Source organism: Lactuca serriola, chromosome 2, assembly GCF_051521515.1.
Source record: "Lactuca serriola cultivar US96UC23 chromosome 2, Lser_US96UC23_V15, whole genome shotgun sequence".
Taxonomy (NCBI): domain Eukaryota; kingdom Viridiplantae; phylum Streptophyta; class Magnoliopsida; order Asterales; family Asteraceae; genus Lactuca; species Lactuca serriola.
The window spans coordinates 226,699,659-226,721,088 of record NC_136409.1 but is presented as its reverse complement, the minus strand read 5'-3'; the positions used below and the strand labels follow the sequence as shown (position 1 = coordinate 226,721,088).

General features: G+C 36.7%; 1 protein-coding gene across 1 annotated transcript; it reads right to left on the bottom strand.

Annotated features, from left to right (window-relative positions):
• Positions 1 to 5,652: 5,652 nt before the first annotated feature.
• LOC145088743 (uncharacterized) lies at positions 5,653 to 7,125 on the bottom strand. The gene is made up of 4 exons (XM_079027146.1): positions 6,969 to 7,125; positions 6,513 to 6,884; positions 6,133 to 6,390; positions 5,653 to 6,042 (listed from the first exon to the last, which is right to left on the bottom strand). Exons 1-4 carry the CDS (start codon positions 7,008 to 7,010, stop codon positions 5,725 to 5,727), a joined length of 990 nt encoding a protein of 329 aa, XP_078883272.1. The 5' UTR covers positions 7,011 to 7,125; the 3' UTR covers positions 5,653 to 5,724.
• Between the last annotated feature and the right edge of the window lie 14,305 nt (positions 7,126 to 21,430).

Sequence of the window (21,430 nt, the reverse complement as noted above, 5' to 3'; positions counted from 1 at the left end):
GGAGAAAAGAGATCTCTAGATTCTATGATCTGTATATAATGTCTCCAACTTTTAATATTGACTTTTAGTGTTTTAAGTTTCAATAACAACTTGCTTGCCTTATCCTCCACCGCCAAAGCATTCTAAGAGTCCAAAGTTGTGTCATGAATGCCTTCTGGTAACAACCGTGAGTTTAAAAGTCTTAAAGAATCGGGCTATAGTCAAAGAACTCACTCACAAGAATCACTGAACTATGGTCCAAATACAACCAAGGAAAAATAATAACCAAAGTTATAGACCATTGTGACAAAATCAAAGAGCTCTACTACCCCTATGAATACATTGAAAGCCTCTATGATCATAGCATAATCATTCTTTGAAAACCTATCACTATTTTACCTAACCTCGTTAAAATATCCCAAAAGATGCCACATAACTTGGGGAAATTACAACTAATAGACATTTTTTTAGGGGGGGGGGGGCTATTTCAAAAAATAGACACAAAAACTAAAACTTCTGGGTATAGACATGGATTCCGCGGAGGTGAGCTCCGAGGGCTCCGCGGAATCAACTTAATCTCCGAGGAATCGACATGGCAAAAAAAAATCTCAAGATCCATTCTACGGAGCTACCTCTGAGGAATGAAGTCATTCCACGAAGGTACCTCCGAGGAATGGATCTTGAGAATTTTTTTTGCCACATTGATTCTTTTGGCTTATACTCCGATTAAAAGACAATTTTTTCCCACCTCACATTCATTTCAAACATTGTCAAGAAAATTTCATACCATCATACTCTTTTCTTGAAAATAATTAGTTGGGAAATGAGTATAAACCCTGAAAAATCAATGTGAAAAAAACTGAAGATCCATTCCTTGGAGGTACCTCCGCAAAATGACTTCATTCCTCGGAGGTAGGTCCGCATAATGGATCTTGAGATTTTTTTTGCCACATCACTTCCTCGGAGATTAAGCTGATTCCATGGAGCCCTCGGAGCTCACCTTCGCGGAATCCATGTCTATACCCGAAAATTTGGTTTTTTGTGTCCATATTTTGGAATTTCCCCCCAAAAATGTCTATTAGTGACAATTTCCTCATAACTTGTGTATCCTATTTAATACGTAATAAATCAGAACAAAACCGCGGTCTTTCATCAATATCAATGGGGGCATAAACATGTATAAAGTTCATCTTCTCCGAAACACCACTCCAGTACGAGATATGAAGGTGTTTTTTTTTCTCAAGAAGAGCTTCCTGACATCTTTGGTTTGCGTCGTGCAAATAACGTGCAAATATTTCTTCCAATAGACCGTATGTTTTTTCGAAGACCGCAAACTTAATAAGCCATGTGTGTCCTCTTCTTAGAGAAGGCATGTACTTACCTCTTTTCAAGTCTGCATATGTATTCATGGTAAAATTAAAAAGACATAATTTCTTAAGCAAAATTAACACAAACCGGAACAAAGAACAACAAGAACAAACAAATTCTTTCATAAAATCTATTGAATCTCAAAAACTACATAATCCTATGACAAATATCTTATTTATAATAATAGAGAAACCCTAATATGACTTATAATTAAGACAAAAATCATCTGATTTATGAAACAATATAAATTCAAAATATTTTATTCAATTAGGAGACACTTCCTAATTAAAATAAATCTTAATAAAAAAGGGAAAATCTTATCTAAGAAAAATAAATCTTCAAATTATATTTGAAATTCGCTACATCATTCTCCCCTTTTCAAAAAGACTCATCTTAGAGTCTTCATCTCTAACCCCGAGTATTCATCTATAATTACTCTTACTTATGACTTCCAAAAGGAAAACAACTTCAAAACTTTAAAACGAACATAAATGTAGCAAAATGGGAAAACACTCTCAATCAAAGATGTTTCTAGTATACTTATTAATTTCTTAAATTACTTCTTGTGTAGTTATAAGATTAAGATTATGTCTATAAAGAATGTAAAAACCTAAAAACACTTTGTGGACATTATATCCATTGGTTTCTGTAATCACAAACTTTGGTGATGATATTTGATTTTGAACACCAACTTCTTGTTTAAACGTTTCGCCTTCATCTTCGGTGTTGTAGACGGGTTCCTTGCCATAAACAAAATTAGTGTCACAAAAAAGATTACTCTTGCCTCTATCCTCCTCGTCCCAAAAGATTTGGCTAGCTTCATACAAATTCTAGAGGCATACTTCTAATCCAATGAATTTAGGATTCTCGGTCTTTACATCAATGTTCCTCAATGAATCATCATGGTATCCTCTTTCGCGAGGATCTCGTCTTAACACTGAAAAATGATTGACCTCCTCGCAGCCGTCATCCCAAATGTTCGGTTATGATTTAGTCTCTTTTCCCGATGACTCTTGATGGACCAACTCGATTTTTTGCACTTATCGTCGCATGTATTCGATCATAATGTTGTTTGCTCTATCTACATATCTTGTGACTCTTTAGCGTCGGCTACTACATGAGATCTTCCACAACTAACCATCTCGGCTGAGCTCTGATACCAAACCCTGCTTAACTTAGCTCTTCTAGCTATTGTTGATTAGTTTAATGTTGAAGGTGACAAGCAATCAAGTCAAATTAAAGAGCTTCACCAACAGTTTCGAATGTAGATTGAGAAGCATAATAAACAGTATGTTGATCGTGCCAATAAATATCGCAAGCGGGTTATTTATAGTTAAGATGATATTGTATGGATACATTTGAGGAAATAGAGGTTTCCCTACAGACTTTTTAGCAATCTCCAATCAAGAGTTGATGGTCCTTTTTTTGTTTTGAAGAAAATCAACGATAATGCGTACAAAATCGAGTTACCGGGTCATTACAATGTTTTCTCTACGGTCAATGTTGCATATTTGTCACCATTCGTTGGGGATTCTGATGATGAAACAACTCGAGGTTGAGTCCTATTCAAGAGGGGGAGGATTATATAGGTGGTACAAGTGCTGATGCATGGCTTAATTGATGATGTATACACTCGTAGGGATGAAAGTATGATGACATCAACTAAAAATCTATCGAAGTTGTCCACTAGCTTGGGATTAGACGAAATTCGCACACGACATGTAAAATGGGACAATTAAGAGAACTCATAGCTTCGACGTAATGTGTGGTGTTTTTCGGCTATTCAGGATCATTAAGGGCCTCAAAACACATTTTTATTAGGGATGAGCATGGGATGGAACCAGTGCCGACTCGTACTGTTCCCGATTTCCCAAAAACCAAATTTTATTGAAAGTCAATCCCAAGTACCGAACTGAATTAACATCACCGATACCGGTACGGGGAATGTTACCGGTTTTCGGTACTAGTACCGGTACCGGTGGTATCGAATCCCGAATTTCATGTATTTGGAGTACCGAGTACCGTCTCATATTTTCAAATTCGGTATGGTTCGGTACCGGTTCCGATACGGTATTGGTACGTGATCGGGATTTGGGACAAACTGCTCATCCCTATTTTTTATGTTTTCATTATTTGGGACAACTTTTTATTTTGAGTTTTAATTTAGATAATTGGTTGGAGATCTTTTTCCTAATAAATTATGGTCTCTAAGGGTTAAGGAATGAATCTTATTTGCTCATCCTTATAAGTATCTCATTTTCTTTGTTTGTTAGACAGCTTTTTCGATTATTAATAAAGAATCTAATTTTAAAGTTATCTTTGTTCGTTGTGTTCTTGTTGATTGTACTTTTTCAATCAAACTGATCTTCTGAGCATCAATTTCGTTCATATTCCACCATTTCTACATGTTACTTTTACAAGTTACTTTTGCACTTAGATGATTTGTCGTAGATGGTTTCCCGAATTTTCTCATACATAGCATTTTAATTTTTTTTAAATGGTCTAAATCAATTGATTGATTCTATTTATGCATCAATATTATTTTGAATTTGCAATTTAGTTTTTTTTATTAACTATAGATAACTATCGATAAAAAGTAACTAAGAAAACTATTTAAGTTAAAAAATCAGTTTATTTTAAAAGTTTACTTAAAATACAATTTTCTTTTTCAAACTATATATGTTTGGTCCACTCCGTCTTCTATAAATATATATAAACATTTTATCTCTTAAAAAATAAAAAGTATTTAAAATGAAAAAATTGCTTTTGATCACTTCATAAAAAAGAAAATAAAAAAGAAAGTTCCAAATAGAATAGAGGACCAAGGTCTGCCTTTAGACTCAACAGCAACAGAAAGATAATCAAAGCCATTAAAGCATGTTAAATGATTGTTGTGTTTGGGTTTCCTTTGCGACTTTTTCATCCCTATTTTATTAGCCTTGATTATTTATTATTTGTTTTTATAGAATTCATCACAGCAAAATCAAATTAAATCAAAACCCCCAAAATGAAAGCATAACAAAAAATCAATTACAAAAAAAGATAAAATTAAAATTTATAAAAAAAAAAGAATCAAAATAGAATCTCTTTTAAGTTTAATATTATACTCTCTTTTAGGATGGATTACCTGAAAATAGGATCTCTTTTGGCAATACATATCCTATTACTATACATCAGGAAATAAAGGAAACCAAAAACCCAAAATATTCAATCTAACAGCATTTAAAGGACATCTTCTAGAAGGTAACACATTTAATTTAATATCTCGCTAGAAATATGTTACAACATTCTGGAGCCTACAGCTCAAAATGAGCGAGAGAAGACATCACTCTATAGTAACTTTATAGTAATATAATGGTTACTCTTTATGAATTGTTTGTTTTTATTAAACCGGTTTTAAATATTCTAGCTATTATTTCCACCATGTAAACTACAACAAATAATTGTTTATATAGCTATCAAAAAGATATTTAAGTGGAAATGTAATGTATATATAGTTTTGATCCGCCAAAACCGTCATGTGAAGACGATGCACATATTTTTATGTATATAAAAATATAAAAATATTGGTTTATGGGTCGCTACCTGCCCCCGAGTAATTACGCACCACAATATTGCATTTCCCCTATTTTATTTTTCTCGATCAGCGGCAGATTTGGTGAAAATAATACTTAATAAGGAAAGAAACATTTATTATATCAAAAGTAATTGTTAAATACGTCTATTTATGATCATTTGGCGTTGTACATAGGGATGAGCATAGGCGGGTACCCGTCTTATCTGGTGAGAACCGGAACTGGAACCGGAACTGGAACCGGCGGTTTTTAGAAAGTTAGAACTGGAACCGGAACCGTTCTAGGCAGTTCTTAAATGTTTGGAACCAGTCCCGGAACCGGCGGTTCCGGTACCGGAAGCGGGTAACCCGGTCGCATTAATTTTGTTAACTTTTTTCGACAAAACCGCAATTTAGTTCGATCCAAATCAAATCAATTTGGACCAAAGACGGACAAAATCGGACCAATATATTCTAAATCGGTCTAAGTAATATATATATATATATATATATATATATATATATATATATATATATATATATAACCGGTTCCGGCGGGTACCCAGCGGGTAGCGGTTCCAAAAAAACGAGAACCGGAACCGGAACCGCTTAAGGCGGTTCCATAACTTTAGGAACCGGAATCGGAACCGCTTAAGGCGGTTCTCGTTTCAAAACCGGCAGTTCTGAGGCGGTTCCGGTTCCAAAAACGGGTACCCGGTTCCGATGCTCATCCCTAGTTGTACAGAGTACTCTATCAAAATTATTTTCAGTCGATCGAAGTGTATTTTTAACACATGCAAATTCTTTGATCTAAAAAACAAAAATCACTCTTCATCGGGAATCAACACAATCGAACCAGTTGTTTCCCGGTTCTCAATAGCAGCATGAGCTTGGTTTGCTCGAGACAGAGGATACTTATGATTGACACGAACCTTCAACACTCCATTTGCAAGATTGGAAAACAAGTCTTGAGCAGCTACAAGCAGCTCCTCTCGGTTATCAATTGTGTATTCTGTGATAGATGCAAACGTCAAGTAGAGTGATTTGGGTATAAGTTTAACAACAGGTACAGGCTCTGGTGCACCTGATGCCACCCCGAAAAGCACCATGTATCCACGCTTCTTTAAGCATGCTAACGATCCCTTCATTTTGAAACACACGCGTTGTCATCGTTAGTTGCATTAACAAGTTAATTAAAAGATCGATCATAATGAATGAATTGATTTTGGTACATTGAAGGTGTCTTTCCCGACTCCATCGTAAACTACTTCCACCCCCTTGCCTGATGTTATCTCCATCACACGTTCCACAAAGTCCTCATCTTTGTAAAGAATCACATGCTCACATCCATCTTCTTTCGCCTGCACAGCCTTCTCCTTGGTCGACACTGTTCCGATCACGGTGGCTCCGATCGCACTTGCCCATTGGCAGAGCAAATATCCGACTCCACCTGCAGCTGCGTGTACCAGGATTGTATGCCCAGGTTCAACCTATATATCGACAAGACAACCCCCTTGACCATTTAAAACTAAATCTCAAATTAAGAAACTTTTAATTATCTACACGTTGACGTACATATACATAAATATCAAGATTTGAATGGGTCACCTACTTTAAAGCCTTTATGGATCAATAAATGCGCAGTGAGTCCCTTAAAAATGATGGCAGCTGCTTCAACGGGATCAACGGAAGAAGGAACAGGCACCGCTAGATCTGCGGGAAGTATTCTCTCTTGGGCGTAAGAACCCACCTCCGGGCTAGCGTAAGCCACGACGTCTCCAACTTTGCAGCTGGTTACTCCGGGACCCACCGCTGTTACAACTCCGGCTCCTTCCATACCTGGGGTATATGGCAAGGGTGGAGACGTATTGTGCAGACCTTGACGCATATACACATCCAAGAAATTTAGACCAATTGCCTTTTGCTTCAACCTGATTTCTCCCTCTTTTGGATTGGGGACTTCAACGTCTTCCCATGTCAACACCTGTAAGAGAAATGAACACCGTTAAGTCTCCATTCAAATAAACAAAGAAAAAAAGCAATGTAATTAAAGAAGGTGACCAATGACCTCAGGGCCACCGTTCTGATGAACTCTAATTGCTTTAACCATGGTGGCAAGAGTGTTGGTTGTGTTGACTGTTATGGGCGAGACTTGAGAATGTTGCTTTGGGATTAGCAGGACTGCAGGAGAGGTAACGATCGAGGGATGTGAATTACTGCCCTCTGCTGGTCCTTTTTGATCTCAATATATATCTGTGTAAAGTTCATAAATGGTCCATCGGGTATTTTTTTTTTTTTCTAATTCCTATTATTATTTATAAGGGTATTAGAGTAAAATCCAAATATTTTGGTGAATATTTTCAAAAATTCACATATATATTTTTTTCGAATAAGAAAACCGGCTAAATTATTCAGTTTCATACTTTATTGACCCTTTTAGTAAGTAGCCTCTATATATCTAGGGATGTCAACGGGAGCAAACAGGATGAAAAGTGCATTCCCCGTCTCCGAAATTTTCCTGTTCCTCATCCCCATCTCCGTCCCCGAAATGTCCAACTTTCCTACCCCCGCCCCCGTCCCCGTCCCCGTCCCCGAGTCCCCCATATTACCTCCGCCCTCACCCCCGTGTCCCCGTCCCCGATTGATTTTGGACTGCCTTCTTTATGCTAAAAGAAGTTGTTAGCATTAAAAGAATTATTTTTTAGGTAACAAATAATTATTTATAACAGAATTTATATGTTAAAAATAAAAAGTTATGACATCTTAAAAACATTATACTGATAACTTAAAAACATGTTTTTGTTGAATTTTGGAAGATCAAAATTATGTTATTGTTTATTATATTTATATAATTAATATATATAAATATATGTATAATTTATTAATGGGGTCCCCATGGAGGTTTCGGGACATGATTGCCCATCCCGCCCCACCCCCAAAATTAAAACGGGGTTTAACCTTGCCCCTGCCCCCGTCTCCGCCCTTAATTTTTTTAATAAATACCTCCAAACGGGACGGGACCCCACAATACTTTTTGATATCCCTACCCATATCACTTCCTATGGTGAAAGCATTACTAAAGTGGTACGTGGCATGCCACGCCAGCATCTTAAGTTGAAAAAAAAATAAACCACAAAAGCGAGAAAATGAGAGGAACAAGGGTAGAACTCATATCCTTAAAGTGTAACATCCATAAAATTCATGAAAATTTAAAACTTTTTCAAGCATTCAAAAACCATTATTTATTACAAAATGTTTTCAGAATAGTTTCATATCAGAGTATCCTAGAAATCAAAATCATAAAATGCGAGGAGGTGCACAATCAAGCCTTCTCCTTCCTGCAATCATCCGAAGTACCTGAAACAAAATCCAAAACTGTAAGCCCAAAGCTTAGTGAGTTCCCCCAAAATACCAACGTCATACAAACCATAACCATATCATAATAAACAACATGCATATAGAGTTTACAATATGACTGGATCGCCTTCACCGGTCCTTCAGTCTATCTGGCCCACTCTCAAAACCTTCAGCATGTCTGGTCCGCCATTCCGGGCCTTCAGCCTTCCTGGACCATTCTCTGGGCCTTCGGCCTGACTGATATTCCCCATTGGGCCCGCGGTCTATCCGGGTCGTCCTGGCTATGTTGGCCTACAACACAAAGCAGGTCCGCCTCAACCCACTCCTGAACATACAATCAACACATAGATAACAACTTCTAGCATATATAAATAGTCAGATTGATCTAACAGATCTCTAATCATAAGATCATCCTATAAACCAGGATACCGACCTAACATGTCACTAAATATAACATCATCCTATAAACCAGGATACCGACCTAACGGTCACTAAGCATATCATCATGCGATAACCAGGATAACAATCTAAAAGGGCCGACATTGGTGCCTTCGACCCTGTTAGTATAGTGAGGACAACTCACCTCACAATGTCGAACAAAACTGAAAAGATCAAACTCCCAAAACACGGCTCCAATTCCACCATTGATGCCAACTCACCTACAACTCACCTCACATTGGTGCCTTCGACCCTGTTAGTATAGTGAGGACAACTCACATACAACCACCATTGATCCAATTCCATCAATTCCCAAATTACCAAAATACCCTCAAAAGTCAAAATTGGTCAACCCTTGGTCAAAGTCAAAGTCAACGATCAAGGTCAACAGTCCATGTTGACTAAACTCGTCGAGTGTAGCTTATAGACTCGCCGAGTTCCTTCAGAACTCAAAAAATCGTGGAAACCCCAGTCAACTCGCCTAGTTACCAAGTAACTTGTCGAGTCCATGCAACATCCAGAATATCGGGAAAAACCCTAACCAACTCATCGAGTTATCTCACTAACTCGCCGAGTTCATGTAGAATCCAGAAAGCGTGAAACCCTCATCCAAGTCGTCAAGTTAACTATGCAACTCGTCGAGTTTCTTCGGTCCTTTTCTCATTCAGATGCTTTTAAGCGAAACCAAGGCTCCAAACTGTAGATCTAACCTCCTAGGGTGTAGTTACCGTTGGATTAGGTGTCTAAGTCATAACTATATTTGGTATGTACTTGACCCGGTTGTAGCATAGTCCTTTTGGGCTGCCTTCACCAAAGCAACTTGACTGGAAGAATAATGGAGAAAGAGGATAAATATGATTTATTAACATATTATTTGAATAATATATTAAAAGAGAAATCATATTATTTAATTAATATTGATCAAGAATTAATTTAGAATTAATTTTATGGTCAAAAGAGATTAATTAAATTAAGGGGAGTGATATTGTGATTATGTGATAATTGCAATATGGGCAGAGGAACCCTAAAGAAGGGATGAACGAATTCTATGGGGAAGCCTACATAGAAATTGTCCATAAGAGGCCTTCTGGAAGGATCTTGTGGACTGCTTAAGGCCTAAGCAATCTAATTAGGGTTTTGACTGAAACCCTAGCAACTCACCTATATAAGGAACCCCTTGGCTTCACCTTTTTCAGCTACCACAACCCTAGAAGAATTCCAAGAGCCGAAAATTACCTCTCCCCTCTCTCTCTAAGATTCTCCATTTGTTTTGGTGTTTGTGATTCATTAGAGGCATCGCATTTGAGGTGCTAGGTTCTCAAAAGCTCAAAGATCATCAGGCTACAATCAAATGTAACTTTCTAACTTGTTTATTAAATGTTAATTTCGATTTTAGTATGCTAGTATTAGGGTTTGAGAGCTTTGGATGATTATTGCATATACAAATAGAAAAACCTAGATCCAAAGCTTTAGGGTTTGCATATACACCATATGATTGATGTTTTGCTCATAACCCAACAGTGGTATTAGAGCCTAGGTCGTTTTTCTTTTGTATTTGATGCATTGATAATTTGTTCAAAGCTGAAAATCAAAAAATTTGTGCCTCTGCCTGATGAACTCGACGAGTCCATTTAGTGACTCGGCGAGTTGGGTCGTCTGGTGGCTGATTTTTTGGGATTTTGACTGACATAAAGTTAGGATAATTACCAAAAACGTTTTTGAGTGATAAAATCCGTTTTTTTCAATAAGGTATTGATTATCCTAATGCAATTCAAAGATAATTGTCATAAATAAGATAATTACTTGTTTTATATGATAAATATTAATTATTTGTATTTTGTTTTGAATTATCTTGTCAAAAAAATAGATTATGTCAAATTATGTGATAAAAGATTAATAATATGATTAATTAATTATTTTTTTAAATTTGATCTATAAGATGTTTTGAAAAGTTTCAAAACTTGCCCTTAAATTTTGGGATTTAAAATTTTACTTAAAAGTTTTAATTTTGAAATACTTAAATCCTAAACCCTAGAGTTTTACAAGTTTAAAATTCAACCCTTATACTATTATAATATTATAAGATTAATAATTATATATATATATATATATATATATATATATATATATATATATATATATATATATATATATAGGGTTAGGTTATTTTGTTTTCACTATCTATTGTGTGCATGTATGATTGATTCTGGACCAATCATTTTAGTTATTTTAATAAAGTAATTAATGCATGTTAAATGTTGAAAATATAATGGATATTAATTACATTTTCAGCATTTAATATGCATTAATTACTTTCTTAAAATAACTAAAATGATTGGTCCATAATCAATCATAAATACACACAATAGATAGTGAAAACATTTGAACCTAACTCTCTCTCTTTCTTTCTCTCTCTCTCTCTCTCTATATATATATATATATATATATATATATATATATATATATATATATATATATATATAAAAGATAAGCTAGTCTTACCGTTAGTAGGCCTCATTCACGAAGCCGATCTATAAGGGGGTATAAGGTTACTACCTATAAAATGGTGGTTTAATGGGTTTCCACTCTCACCCACCACTTCCTTGATTGGTGGAGGGTCGGTAGCCGAACGGGTAGGATAGGGCAACTAAATCCTCATTAATAAGTATAATGATTTTAATAAAGTAACTAAATGTTTTTATAAAATTCCCAATCTTAGTTACTTTAGGAAAAAATGTGAAATGATGTTATTCCATGAAATTAAACTTTGCACCCTGCCAAGTCGTTAGTGGAGCGTGCGTGGATAACCGACACACTAATTTGGGACTAGCAAAGGTGGCAAAGGGTAGATCGATGTTTAACATAGATCAATGGAGCGTGTGTGGCTAACCGACACATTGATTAGGTGGTAAATGACATCGAGAGTACCAACTACATTTGCATGGTTATTAACACCTTGTTTGTGATCCTCGGTATCCTAGTCACAAACTTGAAGGGCATATCGAGATTAAACATGCCATTGAAAAGTTAAGTGAATCTCAAAAGAATCTAGGAATTTCAATTCATTTAAAACTTAATTGTTCTTTACGTTTTTCATGGTGGAAATTGGTAAATCGTCATTTACCTACCTTCAAATTATTTGCAATTAGATTACAGCATCCCTCTTCTGAATTGTAAATAATTGTGTTGGGTCCTAGCCCTAATTTCTCATTTGGGAGTTTAATTGGGGATTCTTATCTAATCTAAACTTTGTTCCTTTACTATTTCAGATGTCTACTTCGAACAACAACAATGCTTCTGGCTCGACCCCTTCCGGCTCATTCTCATTCATGAACTTGTGTGGGAGGGTGATATTCGATGGGTCCAATTTTAATGATTGGATCCACAACATTCGCATGGTCACCCGCTACGAGGACAAAGAGTATGTTCTTGATACAGGATGTGATTTTCACATTTGTTCTGATTTGCAGGGTCTAAGAAGAAGTAGGGATATGGAGCATGGGAAGATAAACTTGATCATGGGGAATAGGAAAGCACCACCTGTCACCAAGATTGGAGTTTACTCTTTAGTGCTTAGTAGTGGGTTAGGTCTAGATTTGAATAATTGTTGCTATTCGTCAGAAATAACACGAAACATTATTTATTTTCATGGTTTGTATAAACAAGGTTTTAGATTTTCATTTAATAATAAAACCGGTTCTATTAATGCTTTCTTTAATGGAACTTTCTATTTTGAAGCATTGCCTTGTAATGGTATATATGAAACTGTGATGGTTATAGACAACTTAGGAAATGATGTGTTGCATATCAATTCTTCCAATGGTTTGGATAAAGCATACTTGTGGCATTGTTGTCTTGGACATGTCAACAAGAAGCACATAGCCCAACTCCAAAAGGATGGAGTGTTGGATTCATTCGACCTTTGGGACGATGACACGTGCGAGTCTTGTTTACTTGGAAAGATGACCAAGTCACCCTTCATTGGTACTTGTGAAAGGGGTGAGTGTTTATTGGATCTCATACATACCGATGTATGTGGGTCCTTTAGATCCACCACAAGGGATGCAGACCGCTTCTATGTGACTTTCACCGATGATTATAGCAGATATGGGTATATCTACTTAATCAAGCACAAGTCATAAACCTTTGAAAAGTTCAAAGAGTTTAAGCAAGAAGTGGAGAATCACCTGGGCAGGAAAATTAAGATGCTCCAATCTGATCGAGGTGGTGAGTACCTTAGTGTTGAGTTCCATGACTACCTCAAGGAATGCAGAATTGTTTTGCAATTGACGCCACCTAGGACATCGCAGTTGAATGGTGTGGCTGAGAGGCGCAATCGAACCTTGCTGGACATGGTTCATTCCATGATGATTCAAGCTTCGTTACCTATCTCATTTTGGGGGTACGCCTTAGAGATTGCCGCCCATATCCTTAATCTAGGCCCAACTAAGAAGGTTGCCAAAACACCTCACAGGATGTGGACATGGAAGGTTCCCTCGTTGGCACATATCAAGGTTTGGGGTTGCGAGGCTCTCGTAAGACGAGAGACTCACGACAATCTCGAACCTTGTAGTGAGCGGGGTATTTTCATCGGCTATTCATAGAAGTCATGTGGATATCTCTTTTATAGACCGAGTGACAATGTTGTCTTCATTGTGAGGAGAAAGGTTTTCAGAGAGCGAGAACTCATATGCCAAGAGGACAGTGGGAGGCAAATTAATCTTGAAGAGCTTCAAGAATCAAGTGATGAAGGAACCTCTAACACCGACGCTCAACCCGAGGAGGAAACTACTGTTGAACAGATTGTCGAGGCCTTAACTCTTAGACGTTCCAGTAGAGTTAGTGTTCCACCTGTATTATATGGTCTCCAAATAACTAACGAGGGTGATATGTTTATTAGTGATAACACACTAACAAATTTGGATGAACCTAACAACTACAAGGAAGCCATGGAAAATGGAAAGAGGCTATGGACAGCAAGATTCAGTCCATGTATGACAATCAAGTTTGGAACTTGGTTGACAATGTGCCAGGTCGTAAGACGGTCGGGTGCAAGTGGATCTTCAAGAAGAAGACCGACATGGATGGGAAAGTAGACACGTATATAGCATGATTGGTTGCGAAGGGCTTTACTCAAACTCCCGGAGTTGACTATGATGAGACCTTCTCACCAGTAGCAAAGATTAAATCTATAAGGGTTATGCTAGCCATAGTTGCATTTCATGATTATGAAATATGGCAGATGGATGTCAAAACCGTTTTCCTTAATGGGAAGTTGGCTGAAGATGTTTACATGAGTCAGCCAGAGGGTTTTGTCAATGCAGAGCACCCTAATAGAGTGTGTAAGCTTGAGAAATCCATTTATGGATTGAAACAAGCATCTTGCAGATGAAATCTTTGTTTCGATGAGAAAGTTAAAGAGTTTGGTTTTTCGAGAAGAGAAGATGAGTCATGTGTATATGTAAAAGCCAGTGTGAGTATAGTTAACTTTCTCGTTTTGTATGTGGACGACATACTTCTCATAAGAAATAACGTTCCAACCTTGCAGGAGGTTAAGTCTTGGCTTGGGAAGTGCTTCACTATGAAGGACCTCGGAGAAGCTGCTTATATTATTGGGATAAGGGTATTGAGAAATAGGAATAAAAGACAAATAGGACTTAGTCAAAGTACTTACTTGGATAAAGTGTTGAAACGTTTCAACATGGAGAATTCCAAGAAAGGGGAGTTACCAATCCAAAGCAATACCAAGTTGAGTAAGACTCAAAGCCCGAGTACCGATGCCGAGATAGCAGAGAAGAGCAGAGTACCTCATGCTTCCGCACTTGGCTCAATCATGTATGCTATGACATGTACTCGCCCTGATGTGGCCTTCGCTTTGAGCATGGTCAGAAGATATTAAGGGAACCTTGGTAGAGCTCATTGGAACGTAGTGAAGAATATTCTCAAGTACCTACGAAGGACTAAGGAATGGTTCCTTATCCTCGGTGGGAGTGATGACTTGAGAGTGTGAGGGTATAGTGACACTAGTTTTCAGACTGACCAGGATAATTTCCACTCGCAGTTGGGATGGGTCATTACCCTGAATATAGGAGCAGTAACTTGGAAAAGTTCCAAGCAGGAGACCGTAGCTGATTGAACGTGCAAATCATAGTACATAGCAGAGAGAGAAGTGTCAAAGGAGGCAATATGGACAAAGAACTTCATCAGAGACCTTGGAGTTGTACCTGCCATAAAGGAGCCTATGGAGATTTTCTGCGATAATGAAGGTGCGGTTGCCTTGACCAAGGAACCGAGGGATCATGGCAGATCCAGGCATATCGACCGAAAATATCACTTCATTAGACGTCGGGTAGAAGAGGGACTCCTTGTAGTTAAGAGGGTATCGTCATAGGAGAACCCATCAGATCTGCTTATGAAGGGACTGAGTAAGGTTAAGCACTTGTAGCACGCTAGGAGCAGTGGGCTGAAGGACGATATTAGTTTTAATGATTAATAGCCTTTAGAAACTTGTAATAGATAAATTGTAATTGACATTTTGATGATTAAATAAAGGTGTTTTATTTATAAGTAATGTTACTGTCCTGTGTCAATTGTTTACTATTGTTTCACTTTGCATGTTTTTACTTCCTAAATAATAAGATTATTTAAACTATCCACAGTCGATCATACATTGGAAGTAAGTATGAAAGAAGACCGTAATGAATTGGCTTGTAGATTGTCTAAGAGTTTAGACATATCAAAGGTTTGCTGCAACGCTAATGAGTGCTTATGAAATATGATTTGAGTATTGGATTAAACCTGCGCTCACATGAATCACTTCATGGAACTTAATCACGAGTGATTGTGAGACGATAATATCATATAGTCTTTAAATCTAGATATATGAGTTGTTGTTTACGAGTCGGTTGTGCATTGATAATGCGTAAACGCATCAGTAACTTGATGTGATAAAACGCATTATTGCGTACGATTTGATGAGTAAATAGTACAAGCATATAAGTCGAAATTTATCTGTTCCTTTTATCCCATGAGGATAAAAGCGATATCTTGGGACCCTCAATGATTTTGTTTTGACTTATGTACCGGGCCTGGTCAGGACTGAGTTGATGTGTTCAATTAAGTTCTATGTCAGACAAATCAGAGATTGAGAAAAAAACTATTGGACAACTATGTTCCATGTAATTGTCCACATGATATCTTGAGAACGGAGGGCTATATGATCCCTTATCTAAAGGACGTGTCAGAGTTCGACAACGGCTGTTGAGAACTATGATTGCTAATCAGATTTTGAATTCGTACTTGAATTTATAGTTATTAGACTTATCCAAGTGGGAGACTGTTGGATTAGGTGTCTAAGCCATAACTATATTTGGTATGTACTTGACCTGGTTGTGGCATGGTCCTTTTGGGTTGCCTTCACCAAAGCAACTTGACTGGAAGAATAATGGAAAAAGAGGATAAATATGATTTATTAATATATTAAAAGAGCAATCATATTATTTAATTAATAATGGTCAAGAATTGATTTTGTGGTAAAAAGAGATTAATTAAATTAAGGGGACTGATATTGTTATTATGTGATAATTGCAATATGGGAAGAGGAACCCTAAAGAAGGGATGAACGAATTCTATGGGGAAGCCCACATAGAAATCGTCCATAGGAGGCCTTCTGGAAGGATCCCGTGGACTGCTTAAGGCCTAAGCAATCTAGTTAGGGTTTTAACTGAAACCCTAGTAGCTCACCTATATAAGGAACCCCTTGGCTTCACTTTTTCGGCTACCAAAACCCTAGAAGGATTCCAAGAGCCAAAATTAGCTCTCCCCCCCTCTCTCTCTCTCTCTAAGATTCTCTAATTGTTTTGGTGTTTGTGATTCATTAGAGGCATCACATTTGAGGTGCTAGGTTCTCAAAAGATCAAAGATCATCAAGCTACAATCAAAGGTAACTTTCTAACTTGTTTATTAGATGTTAATTTCGATTTTAGTATGCTAGTATTAGGGTTTGAGAGCTTTGGATGATTATTGCATGTACAAATAGAAAAACCTAGATCCAAAGCTTTAGGGTTTGCATGTACACCATAGGATTGATGTTTTGCTCATAACCCGACAGTTACCACGTAAAGTTGCCATCTTTACGTGAATGCAAGCCTTCAAAGGGAGTAAAACACTAAAACTAGACTTAGGAAGAGGTTTAGGGCATGGAGAAGGGCCAAAGCTTCATAAAGCTTGAGGCTTTATGTTCATGAGGGCCTAGAGGAGTCCAGATCTGAAGTTACAACTTCAAATCGTGCTCAAAACCAGAAATTCTTCAAGAATAAGCTAGAAATGACCCTAAACTCTTGAATGAAGAGATATAACAAGAAAAATGATCAAGGTAATGACTTTTTATCTTCAAATGAATGCCAAAACGATGTAGATGCTGGATCTATTAGCCCCTTCGCGTTTCAAGCGTCTAAATCTTCAAATCTCTTCATGAAATGCACCAAACACACACTTTTAGCCTCATACAGACTCAAAATAGGGGTTAGCTCGATTAAGGATTGCTTCTGGACGTGAAAAGGTGGTAAGGAGGATGGAAGGAGGACTTAAGGTCCTTTAAATAGGGTGCAAACCCTAAAAATTAGGGTTTTCATGCACAGCCTCGACTCGTCGAGTTGGGGTCCTCCAACTCGTCGAGTAGGTTCCATAGGTCACGCGGCCTGATCAGTCTCTACATGACGAGTTGGGGCAGCCCACTCGTCGAATAGGTCTATAATTATGAATATAAAAGCTTTAAAACTTATAATTGGGATTCGGGATATTACATATATAAAGCATAAGTGTGGATATTTTTGTTTATCAATTGCTAATTTCGTTTATATATATATATATATATATATATATATATATATATATATATATATATATATATATATATGAGAGCGTTCAATCGAGAACATTTCTTATTGCGAGAACATTTGAGAGTAAATTTTGACCACACAATTTTTTTTTTTAAATTAAAATCATCATATAATATTTATATAAACCAAGAAATAAGAAAAAAATATTAAAAAAATCCACTAACCAACACCACTCACAACCCAAACAATGTCATCCAGCACCACCACCCGTCACCGCCACCTACCTCCACCACCCCACCTACCACCCACGAAAAGCACCACCCAACATCATCATCACCATCCGCCATCGCCAACCACGAACATCACCCACCACCACTACGCATCACCACCACCCGCCATCGCCAACCCCACCTACCACCATCACCACCACACGCCACTACCACCCACCCACCACCACTATCCACCTCCACCACCCATCGTCACCATCCACCCACCGCTGTGACCACCACCTGCCACTACCACCACCCCTTACCCATCACCACCACCCATCACCATCGATCACCACCACCCGCCACCATCACCCCCACCCACGACCACCGAAACAATCACCCATCATCATCATCATCACCACCACAACCACCACCCACCCACCATCACTACCACATAGCCACTACCCACCATTATAACCACCACCTGCCTCTACCACCACCCATCACCATCACCCGCCACCACTACCCACCACCCATCACCACCATCCATCATCACCGACCACCACCACCCATCACCACCACCCGCCACAACCATTGACCACCACCACCTGCAACCATCACCCACACCTACCACCCACCAAAACCACCACCCACCACCATCACCACCATCCACCACAACCACCACCCACCATTATGACCAACCCCAGTCACTACCACCAACCACAACCCACCACCCATCACCATCACCCGCCAACATCACCTCCACCATCACCCATCAAAACCATTGACCACCGACAACCATTGACCATCACCCATCACCACCACCCATCACAACCAACAGCCACCACCACCCACCTTCACCACCCATCACAACCACTCGCCACCACCACCCCCATCCTTCTCCATCACCCATCACCACCGCCCGCCACCACCACTTGCCACCTACTATAATCACCACCCCATATGTCACCCCCACCACCCTTATCCACCACCACCAACTACCACCACCAAACATCATTACACACCACCACCCGTGATTATGTGTATATAATCATATGTGATTATGTGCATTTAATCACATATGATTTATATTGACAATATTCTTTTTTGTCCATATAAATCATGTGATTAGATACATATAATCACATGTGATTAGATATATTTAATCAAATGTGATTAGATATATTTAATCACATATGTCATTATCGTGTTCTCGATTCAATAATTATTTTTTGTCAACTTTAATCATATGTGATTAGATAAATATAATCACATGTGATTATATGTATCCAATCACATATGATTTATATGTACAATATTCATTTTTGAGTTTTCGTTTCAATATTTTTTCTCATATATTTAATCACATGTGATTATAAGTATTCAATCACATATGATTAATGTGGACGTAAATTTCTTTTAATGTTCTTGATTGAATAGTTGTTCTCGTATATATTTACATGTGATTATATATATATATATATATATATATATATATATATATATATATATATATATATATATTTCATCACATATGATTTATTGAAACAAGAACGTGAAAACAAATCTTTTTCACATAAATCATATATGATTAAATACACAAGACCAACAATTGAATTAGAAACGCAAAAATGAATATTGTCCATATAAATCATATGTGATTATATACATATAATCACATGTGATTATATGTACCTAAAAACATATGATTTATGTGGACAAGATTCATTATTTCTTTCTCAGTTCAATAGTTGTACTCATGTACTTAATCACGTGTGATTATATGTATCAAATCATATATTATTTATATTGATAATAGTTGTTTTTGCATTTTTGATTCAATATTTTTTCTTATGTATTTAATTATATGTGATTGTATATATTTAACACATATGATTAATGTGGAAAACGAAAACTATTAAATTGAAAATGCGAAAATGAATCTAGTGTACAGAAATCATATGTGACTAAATGTACAAGAACAACCGTTAAACAAGAATGTGAAAACGAATATTGTCCATATAAATCATATCTTATTAGATACATATAATCTCATGTAATTTAAATACACAAGAACAACAAATGAATCGAGAACGCGAAAATGAATATTTTCCACATAAATTCTATGTGATTACATACATATAATCACATGTGATTAGATACATATAATCACATGTGATTATATGAATTTAATCACATATGATAATTGTGGACAATATTTATCTTTGTGTTCTCGATTCAATAGTTGTTCTCGTGTATATAATCATATGTGATTATATGTATCTGATCACATATGATTTATATATGCATCGTTATTTTTTGTCCATATAAATCATATGTGATTAGATACATATAATGACATGTGATTATATTTATTTAATCAAATATGATTACAGTTGACAAAGAACAACTACTGAATCGAGAATGTAACAATGAATCGTATCCACATAAATCATATATCATTGGATACATATAATAACATGTGATCATATGTATTTAATCAGATATGATTTATGTAGACTATATTTAGTTTTGTGGTTTTGATGAATAATTGATTTTGTGTATTTAATCACATGTGATTATATATATAATTACATATGATTTGAAGTGGACAAGATGCATTTTTGCCTTCTCAATTCAATAGTTGTGCTCATGTACTTAATCACATACGATTATACATATAATCACATTTGATAAAATACATGAAAACAACTATTGAATCAATAAAGCGAAAATGAATTGTTTCCACATAAATCATATGTGATTAGATTCATATAATCACATGTGATTAAATGTATTTAATAACATATGATTAATTTGGATAAAGATTTTTTTCGTGTTCTTAGATCAATATTTGTTATCGTGTATATAATCACATATGATTTATATAGACAGATTCTATGACATCCCCATTTTCACGGCCAGAAAAGACCGATTATTTTTTATGCTTTATAAAAAAAATCAGAGTATCTCTTTTAATAAAAACGTTTCGGAATTTGTTCCCAGAAAAACATGATAATTTCATTATCAAAGCATTTTCGAAGAAATGTATTTTTATTCATTTTAAAACATTTGGGATGTCATCGTCAATATAGAAACATAAGCATAAACAGAACTTACATTCATTTACACTAGTGATCTATATCTCCTTAATCTCTCAGTGTAATGTAACTTCACATCGTCACCTGTGATACAAGTAAACTGAGTGGGTTAGGTTGGGAAACCTGGTGAGTACATAGGGTTTTCAACCCACAATAATATAATTATTATGTTTAATCATCAAACAATTAATCCAATTACCCATCCCCATTATCTTCTTTATTCCTAAGTACCTTCCTTAAGGATTTATCCTAAGGGTCGTCTCCTACATCATATTTACCTCTTATCTCCTTACATCGCATTTCCTTATATGTTTGTTCCTAAGGACTCTCCCCAAGGATCATCACCTACATCGCATAGACAGTATTGATTCAGGGATTAATCCCTCGTTACGTGCCCAACAAAGGTTAGGGCATCATCACATGAATACGCAGTTACAACATCGCTTGAACTCGTAATTCATAGTAAGGGGTTAGAGTATCATCACATGCATACGTAGTTACAACATCGCCTAAACTCGTAATTCATAGTAAGGGGTTAGAGTATCATCGCATGAATACGTAATTACAACATCGTCTAAACTCGTA

Coding starts and splice junctions, on each gene's coding strand:
- LOC145088743 (XM_079027146.1), bottom strand. CDS start 7,010: ATGGTTAAAGCAATTAGAGTTCATCAGAACGGTGGCCCTGAG. Junction 6,885..6,968: donor ATCAGAACGGTGGCCCTGAG/GTCATTGGTCAC, acceptor TTTCTCTTACAG/GTGTTGACATGGGAAGACGT. Junction 6,391..6,512: donor TGATCCATAAAGGCTTTAAA/GTAGGTGACCCA, acceptor GTCGATATATAG/GTTGAACCTGGGCATACAAT.